Genomic DNA, 9,395 nt, shown 5'->3' with positions numbered 1-9,395 from the left:
AATAAGGGAGATATACAAAATGTGCAGAGCAGTGGGTCACGGGGACTGGAGTTGGGAACCACTGGTTTACACCTTACTGAGGAAGGAGGGGAACTTGCATTACCCACTCACCACAAAGCAAGATATCTCTAAACTGCTAAAAACAGTATTAGCTTTTGGTTTACTTCTGTGAGGATGAGACATTTCACACTGAGACATTTCAAATGATACCAAACATGTATAGTGTTGTATGATAATTGTTCACATTAAACCTTCTAGATTTTTGGGTGAATTTCAGGTGATTTCAGCTTGAGAGAAAGAAGGAAAGAGATGTAGATTAATACAATCCTGATGTTATTGACAGTGTGATTGTGTCTCGAATGGGGATGCTATAGTTTATCGGATGGGGATGCTATAGTTTCTCAAGAGAGAGAATCAAATGTTATTTTCCAGAAACGTCCCTTAATTGTCTTCTCGGGGTGTAGTCGTTTCTCAGTAAAAACGGCTCGGCATCTTCCAGTTTTACCAGTCTTACAAATGTATCATTAGCATATAAAACTCATTCATATATCAATCCATTTTGCCCTCTGAAGCCACTTCTGTTTTCACACACTCACTCTCTATTGGATTACCAAGGCCTTGGTGTATTTTCAGCCAAGAAGGCTTATGGGATCTCTGACAAACACGGCCATAATCCGTCTTGAGTGCGACATGAGTCGTCTTCATCATTAAAGACAAACAAAAATGTGTTTTTGAAGCGATGCAATCAGCAGATGATTTGTTTTTGACGGGTTATTTAAACTATCGTATGTCAGACTAAACACCCCAGAAGACTCGATTGGTACTAAACTCCTCTCTCTCTCTATCTCTCTCTCTCTCTCTCTGTCTCTCTCTCTCTCTCTCTCTCTGTCTCCCTCTAGGATTATGACGGTGGGTTGATGTAGATGAAGTGGTCTGTTCGCTGTATCCTCAGATCTCTCTGAGACTGGTGAGTAAACACACACGGTGACTGAAGGACACACACTCACTGGTGTCTCTTTAACCCTGTAATCACTGTGAACAGAGTGTGTGGTTACGAGGAACAACGACACGTTCAACCTGCAGGACCGCATTCATCTGAACTCATGATCGTTTCGGTTCTGATCGACAGCGAGATTCAGTCACTGAAGGTGCGTCAGCATTGAGTTGAAAATATCTAGCTTTAAGTGAGTTTATAGGGTTGTAGATGCAACATGCAGCTTAATAAATGGCTTAAAGCTTCATGTTTAAATTGGCACTGCAATATGTCTGTAGAAGTTGTTTAGGCCTATTTTTACATTTGCAGTTAAAAAAATAAAATAATGTAAACTTCCTTTAGTCTATTAGATACTCTCTTGAGTGTTTCTCTGGAGTGTCACATGATCCTTCAGACATCTTTCTAATATGCTGATTTATTATCAATGTTGACAACAGTTTTTTTCAGGATTCTTTGATGAATAGAAAGTTCAAAAGAACAGCATTTATTTGAGATAGAAATATTGTGTAACATTAAAGATATTTGGTGTCAGTTTTGATTAATTTAATGCATATTAACTTCTTAAAAAAATTACTGACCCCGTCGTTTGAATGGTACAGTATATATTCTTGATTGTGTTTTTAAGCTGTCGTCAGTTGTTGTAATTAAAATTACATCAACGTTTACTTATATTTGTGCCTTTCTCCTGAAAATTCCTGCAGAATAAAAGCTTTGAATTGATGAGTAAATGAGCTAGCTGTCTCTCTCTCTCTCTCTCTCTCTCTCTCTCTCTCTCTCTCTCTCCAGAAGCTGTCATGGTGGACCTGTTCCTGGGGAAGGTTCTGGTGAAGAACAACAAGGACAAAGACGAGCTGGACACGGAGCGCGAGATCATCCTGCGTCTCCAGAACCGCATCCTCATGCTGTTCTTCGGCTCGGGCGAGTGTGAGAAGTGTCAGGACTTCGCTCCGACGCTCAAAGACTTCTACAAGAAGCTGACGGACGAGTTCTACGTGGAGCGATCGGCCCAGCTGGTGCTGCTGTACATCTCTCTGGACTCGTCTGAGGAGCAGCTGGAGAAGTTCCTGAAGGAGCTGCCCAAACGCTGCCTGTTCCTGGCCTACGAAGACCCCTACAGGAAGTACACACACTTTCTGTTCTGAATAGCATGCTAGCATGCACAATATGAAATGGGGATTTTGTGCAGTGGTTCTCTACCAGGGAGTCGGGGCCATTCAGCACACATCAAAAGAGTCTACAAGGAATGCAAAAGTTTTCGGAGTGAACGCAAAAATTTCTCAGGGGAACTCAAAAGTTTTGCGAACGAACACAATGTTTCTCGGGGGGACACAAAAGTTTTGCGAACGAACACAATGTTTCTCGGGGGGACACAAAAGTTTTGGGAGTGAACGCAAAAGTTTCTCAGGGGAACGCAAATGTTTCTCAGGGGAACGCAAATGTTTCTCAGGGGAATTCAAAAGTTTTGTGAACGAACACAATTTTTCTCGGGGGGACACAAAAGTTTTGGGAGTGAACGCAAAAGTTTTGCGAACGAACACAAGATTTCTCAAGGGAACGCAAAAGTCTTGCGAACGAACATTTTATGGGGAACACCTTTTTTTTCTTCTAACAATCGCAAAGTTTCTCGGGGAACGCAAAAGTTTTGTGAGTGAACGCAAAAGCTTTGCGAACGAACGCAAAGTTTCTCAAAGGAAAACAAAAGTCTTGCGAACGAATGCAAACATTTTTGTGGAACACAAAAGTCTTGCGAATGAACGCAAAGTTTTTTGGGGAACACCATTTTTTTTCTAACGATCGCAAAGTTTCTCGGGGGAACGCAAAAGTTTTGTGAGTGAACGCAAAAGTTTTGCGAACGAACACAAAGCTTCTCAAGGGAAAGCAGAAGTCTTGCGAATGAATGCAAACATTTTTGGGGAACACAAAAGTCTTGCGAATGAACGCAAAGTTTTTTTGGGAACACCATTTTTTTTCTAACGATCGCAAAGTTTCTCGGGGGAACGCAAAGTTTCTCAAGGGAAAGCAGAAGTCTTGCGAACGAACGCAAACATTTTTGGGGAACACAAAAGTCTTGCGAATGAACGCAAAGGTCTTGCGAACGAACAAATTTTTTTTGGGGGAACACCATTTTTTTTCTAACGATCGCAAAGTTTCTCGGGGAACGCAAAAGTTTTGCGAACAAAAGCAAAGTTTCTCAAGGGAAAGCAAAAGTCTTGCGAACGAACGCAAAAAATTTTGGGGAACACAAAATTCTTGCAAATGAATGCAAAATTTCTCGGGGGAACGCAAAAGTTTGGGGAGTGAACGCAAAAGTTTTTGGAGTGACATCCAGCTCTTCAAATAGGATTCTTTCATTTTATTTATTTCAATTAAATGACACCTCTAGTTAGCCTCCATTGGGGATCTTTGAATAAATCCTTGACAAAAAGGTTGAGAACTACTGATCTATATGCTATAAGTTCACCTGTGTTTCCATCAGTAGTATCATGTGTGTGTTGTTCGCAGGGAGCTGAGCGAGATGTTCGAGGTGCAGGATCTGCCGAGGGTGGTGGTCCTGCGTCCGGACTGCTCCGTCCTCTTGCCCGACGCCGTGTCGGAGATCTGCACGCTGGGGTCGGACTGCTACCGCAACTGGCAGGAAGGGGCGGAGCTTATCGACAGAAACTTCATGATGAACGAGGAGTTCGACGAAGGCAAAATGCGCAGCTTGACCGACCCCATCCGACGAGTCAAATACAAGGTGGAGGACAAGAAGAAAAAGAAGAAGAAAAAGGATGAGGATGGAGAGGAAGATGGAAATGATGGAGGAGGACCTTGGGGCTGAGGTCTGAACATTTGCTGACGCTCGAATAACATTAGCGATATGGACAGAAGCCACGAGTAAACGCTGTAGAGAGACACCGCTGAGTAAACGTTGCTGGACAGATGGATGGTCTACAGGAGCACTTCTCAATGTTTTTGACTTTTCAAAGCCCAATCTTTGTCAAAAAAATTATTTTAATTTACAGAACTGTCCACAGATTAAAATAACTCAATTATTATAAATGAGATAGTTGAATTTTAGTATTCCAGAAGTGAATGTTCTTCCTGCTCTTTTCAACCGATGAATTTCACTGACTCCTCCAGCTGTTTATCCTTTACTGGATAAGTATTAAGAATAAGGACTTTAAAAATATATTTCTACACACAATTTCTCTAGAGCTTGGCATAACTAGTAAAACGTGTATTCTTTGTAAGAGAATTACATAAATAAAAAAATACCCATGGCAATTTTACTAATTTCCATGAAGTTTCAAGGTCTAGAAATCAGACTTTGGATCAAACTGGACTTCCTCATATTAAAGGTTTTCTGAGAGAATTGGGCACTGTAAACATTGCCAGGAATTTACAGGAGTAAAGTATTATTTTACAATAATGAAGCCAGAACATTACTGTGAAATAAATGCAGGCTGGGTTATTTTCTTCCCTATGACTGTGAAAGTAATGCAGTTACTTTTACAGTGTTATTCAAAGGGAGAACAAATAGTGGTTAAAAGGGTGAACTAAAATCAACATAATTATTAGTTTTAGTTTTTTAATAACTTTGAGTCATCTTAAAAGTTTCAAGTTTTTTTTGAAAGAAATGAAATATAAAGAAATTGCTGAATGTTTGATACTCAAACTCAATTCCTCAATTCCAGGATCACTTTTTTTTTACTCTGATTTTATATTTCCAGATTATAGGTGTACATGAATGATTATAATAGCCTACTATGAGGATCATCAGATAACTGGTGTGACATAAATGTCTCAGCAAATGCTCTTTTTTTTCACTACAAATGCTTTTATTAACATTTGCATTATTAATAAACTTGAAATGACAAAGTAAACTGATTTTGAGTGTTAGATCTATTCACTTTTTCTTTTCTTTTTTTCTTTTTTTTGGGGGGGTAGTTGAATTATTATTATTTTTTTAATTATTATTTTTCTTTTTGAGTCCGGTTTAAACAAGTTGTCAAAATGCAAATAACACTCCCCATATAAAAATAAATAAAAGAAGCAATCAATTTAGTTTAAATGGTATTTTACACATAGTACATAACAAAAATGATGCAAATACATCACAATAAACATTAAAGTTCTTCTAACGTCAAGAAAACTGGACATTTATTACGTTCCCAGAACCCACACTTAATATTTTGAGAACATTCTTTTAACAAAAATCTGTTCGCTGGGTACTAACGCAGACATTGCATTAGAGTTAAAGATGCAGGGCACTTGATTTCTACAGGAGAGAAGAAAAAAAAAAAAGAGTTCGAAAGTGAAAGTGATTCATGGAATTCCGGCTCTTTTGCAGGAACCGGCTTTTCGTTCAGACTTTTTACATACAGTCAAATTTAGTAATGTTTGGCCTGTGATTGATGTGCATGCACATATTTGACAGTAATTTGATAGTTTTACCTTACAATTATACCTTCTTCCTTTATGTCGTCTGTTATAAAATACATCCAAATGCTACTTCATCTTGTATTATATTAGTATTATATTAGGTATGATCTTTTCGCCACAATGCTCGACCACACGGAGTGACTGTATGTATGTAATGTTGTTATGTATGTTGTGTAGCCTACAGTATGTGCGTAGACTGCAGCGGGAAATGTCTCACGTGATCGCACCCACACACACATCAAAAGAACATGCAGTTGTGACTAGGTTACATGAAGTGTGGCTGATCAGTGTAGCGAAAGGAAAAGACACAGAAAACAGAGACTCGTCGAAAACAGGAAGCGCGGTCTGCAACTATACCATTAACTTTGTAAGTAGCCTACAATATTGATTTAATTTAACAAGTCTTTCAGTACAGCCTAGGTTAGTTCTCACAAGTACTGCATGGTTTTGAGTCCAGTTAGTAAGTGTGAGTGTTTTCTAACAGGTTTCAAACGTCGAAAGTCGAAAAACACATCCGTTTTAACCACTACAAGTTTGAAACACAGAAACCATTTTCTTTGTAGCCTACTGACAAACATTTGATCTATAAATGAGGCGTGTGCGATCATACTTTTGAAGAATGATGTGAATAATATAGCTATATGGGTATACGTCTAGGCTACGGTTGCCATCTTTCCACATATTATGTGATTTTATTGCAAAGTCAACAATTTTGAATCTCTATTTATTTTGTTAGTTAGCATGTAAAAATATAAGTTAGTTAAAAAATATGAAATTCAAAAAGGAAATATTCAGCAATTCACACCGATGCATAATGAAAAGACAAATATATAAATGTCTTAACCCGATGCTCTGTCTTGTGGATAACTTTAGTATTACAGTCTTGTTCTGTCATTCACAGTTGCAAATTAGTCCAGTCATTTTAAGCCAAAATGGGGGTCAACCTTGAACAAATTGCAACAGAAGCAAACTCAACTGATTTTGTATCCTCAGTATGTCCTGAGTAAGGAAAAAAAAGAAAAAAGCCTGAAGAATCCCATTAGGGGAAAGTTTCGAAAAAAGACCCAAATATACCCCATTCATACGCCTAATTCTTTTTCTCACGTGAATAGGGTACACATTTTAACCTTTAGATATCACCATGAAAATTACTGAGTTGATTTCTTACATCAAGACAAACAAAAAATGTATTACAAGTTTTTTTAAATGGTTTGTTAACATGGACAAACGGTGCATAATCTAATTACGTATATGTGCTAATTTGCATAAATTCCACAACAGGTCTAAACATTGGGTATAGCCAGGTGAAAATGTCTTGTTGAATCTTGTTGACACATAACAGTAAAACACTTGATGTTGTAAGGTTAAGGTCTGAATGGAACCCATTACAGCTATCCATGAGCATTAATACATATAGAGGCAGGAAGAAGTACTTTAGAAACCAGCCTTTATTAATTATTATTGCAGAGATGGGGTTTGGGGCTGGGTCTGTGGGACTGTTTCTGGGGGACGAGTCTGAGGGAAGAACAGGAGACAATGGTAAGGAGAATGCAGAAGACAAAAGGTAGGCAAAATAAAAAGTGAATCCCCAGAAACAGTCCCACGGACCCACAGCCCCAAACCCCATCTCTGCAATAATAATTAATAAAGGCTGGTAATTAGATTGTGCACCGTTTGTCCATGTTAACAAACAATTTCAAACAACTGGTAATACATTTTTTGTTTGTCTTGATGTAAGTAATCAATTCACTAATTTTCATGGTGAAATCTAAAGGTTAAAATTTTTTACCCTATTACCGTGAGAATAAGATTGAATAGGCGTATGAATAGGATATGGGATTCTTCGGGACTTTTTTTTCCTTACTCAGGACATATTGAGGATACAAAATCAGTTGAGTTTGCTTCTGTTGCAATTTGTTAAACCTTTTTTCATAAAATGACTGGACTAAATGAGGTTATGCTATTTTAACTCTAATAGAAAATGATTGTCATGATATATGCCATTGTTCTGTATTTTATGCTTATTGTGTGGATGTTTATATTAAACGAATTGACACTGATTCCCCTTCTTAGAAACCCACAATAACAGCTTGAACTATGTTGGTTGTATCTTCTGGCCGGCATTGAGGCTGATCGTGCTCCACATTAATCAATATACCATTGTATTTTGTTGTATTTTTCCCTAAAGTGACACAAAATGGCTACAACCAGAATAGTGATTTTGGAGGCACTTAATGAGCTACTGGAAGCCGAGTTCGAAGATTTCAGATGGCGCCTGCAGAACAGTGACACGCCTATTCCTCGAGGAAGACTGGAGAACGCTAATTGCCACAAAGTTGTGGATCTCATGGTGCAGCACTACAACACATCAGATGCAGGGAAGATTGCTGTCAGAACGCTGCGCAACATGAAGCAAAATGAGCTTGCTGATCAACTGAAGGGAAAACTTCAGGAAGGTAGGCTATTAGTCGACACTAGATGCATTTGTAGTATTTGATGTGTGATGTTATGCATTCTGAGATTATCTCCGTGTCTGTCCATCAGTTCCAGAGGATGTTCCTGCTGGATCGGGAGCTTCATCCAGTGGGAAACCTGTACCGGCTCAGACTGCAGGAGTTACAGTGACCATAACATCCAATGGAGGAACCGTAAAGGCCCCTGTTGTTCATGGTTGTAATGTTGATGGCCCAATGACCTTCAACTAATGCTCAATGATCTATCTGTCTATCTATCTATCTATCTATCTATCTATCTATCTATCTATCTATCTATCTATCTATCTATCTATCTATCTATCTATCCTAAGGATTTTAAAGGGGTCATGAATTGAGATGAAATCAAATTTTCCTCGATCTTTTAACATATAAGCGCATGAACATGTAGTAATAAAACGAGTCAGACACAAACACAGGATGACTCCAGCAACAAAACAAGAGACGCCTCTGAGAAGAACAAGACGTTTTGAAGTGCCAAACAGTCTTTGCATTGCTTCAATTGTGACCCTAACATAAAGAAAGTGGATGAACTTTATTTTTAAGATTGTGTCAGTAAAACACTGTTTATGCATTCACTTTACACTTTACATTTTACATGAAGATTACATACATGAACAGATTTGCATGGAAGCCCTGAACCGCAACGAAAAAAAAAAAAAAAAAAAATTCCCCTAATATTATGAGAATAAAGTCAAAATATATCGAGAATAAAGTTGAAATATTTCAGATTAAATACTTTATGCTCGTAATTTTAGCCAGATAATGTTTACTGATTTTTCTTTCAGGGCTTCCGTAGATTCTTTATTGATGTCGCAGTGAAGTAACTGTTTTTTTTTTGTTGTTGTTTTTTTACCATGTGTCACTATTGTTTGTCTGTTTCAGATCGATTGATTTAAACTTTTACTTTACTGAAAATGATGAAAAACGAATATAAGGATGAAAACACACAATGGAACATTCATTCATAATTTGTTCACACGAAATACCCTTATCCTCAGCTATAACTGTGGGAACTCAAGTATAAAACATAGGCTATGTAATACACATAAATGTTTCACATTGTTGGCAAATGTTTACAACCATGTATTCACCTTTCTGTACCATCTTCAATTCAACATATGATGTAGTAACATACAATATAGCCTCACAAATACATAAGGAATAAATATGAATAAAGATTATTACTTACCCTACTGTCGAAGACTGGAGTATCCTTGGTATTTGAGGTGTAGGTTTGTTTTCTCTGATTCAAACATGTATGGCAGAACATCAGAAGTTTTCAAAAAAATTCCATGGGTGTAGTGGCATGTTAAAAATGATTTTTTTGATTGTTATGCAATCATAGCAATGGTTGTGTCTTAAACGCTTAATAGCAATGGTAAAGTCTTAAACGCAGCGAGACAATCAAAACAGTGTTTGAAAGAGGGTCAAAAACAGGATAGAAAATAGCTTATTACTTCTAAATATGGATATCTTTGATA

At 37.7% G+C, this 9,395-nt stretch overlaps 2 protein-coding genes across 5 annotated transcripts; both read left to right on the top strand.

The window, feature by feature from the left end:
- Positions 1 to 656: 656 nt before the first annotated feature.
- Positions 657 to 4,973, top strand: nxnl1 (nucleoredoxin like 1). 4 transcript variants are annotated; one of them, XM_084402671.1, is made up of 4 exons: positions 657 to 967; positions 1,043 to 1,148; positions 1,781 to 2,114; positions 3,497 to 4,973. In XM_084402671.1, exons 3-4 carry the CDS (start codon positions 1,789 to 1,791, stop codon positions 3,813 to 3,815), a joined length of 645 nt encoding a protein of 214 aa, XP_084258797.1. In that variant the 5' UTR covers positions 657 to 967; positions 1,043 to 1,148; positions 1,781 to 1,788; the 3' UTR covers positions 3,816 to 4,973. The 4 variants fall into 4 exon arrangements, with proteins under 4 accessions (XP_084258797.1, XP_084258799.1, XP_084258796.1 ...); XM_084402673.1 differs by having other exon boundaries at positions 677 to 967; positions 1,784 to 2,114; XM_084402670.1 differs by having other exon boundaries at positions 899 to 1,148.
- A 679-nt stretch (positions 4,974 to 5,652) lies between these two features.
- Positions 5,653 to 9,115, top strand: LOC311286451 (caspase b). The gene is made up of 3 exons (XM_084402683.1): positions 5,653 to 5,786; positions 7,608 to 7,875; positions 7,964 to 9,115. The coding sequence occupies exons 2-3, from the start codon at positions 7,617 to 7,619 to the stop codon at positions 8,122 to 8,124; spliced, it is 420 nt and encodes a 139-aa protein (XP_084258809.1). The 5' UTR covers positions 5,653 to 5,786; positions 7,608 to 7,616; the 3' UTR covers positions 8,125 to 9,115.
- The last annotated feature ends 280 nt before the right edge of the window (positions 9,116 to 9,395 follow it).

The sequence above is a fragment of the Rutilus rutilus genome (genome assembly GCF_951802725.1).
Source record: "Rutilus rutilus genome assembly, chromosome: 2".
Lineage (NCBI taxonomy): Eukaryota > Metazoa > Chordata > Actinopteri > Cypriniformes > Leuciscidae > Rutilus > Rutilus rutilus.
This window is presented reverse-complemented; position numbering and strand designations above follow the sequence as displayed.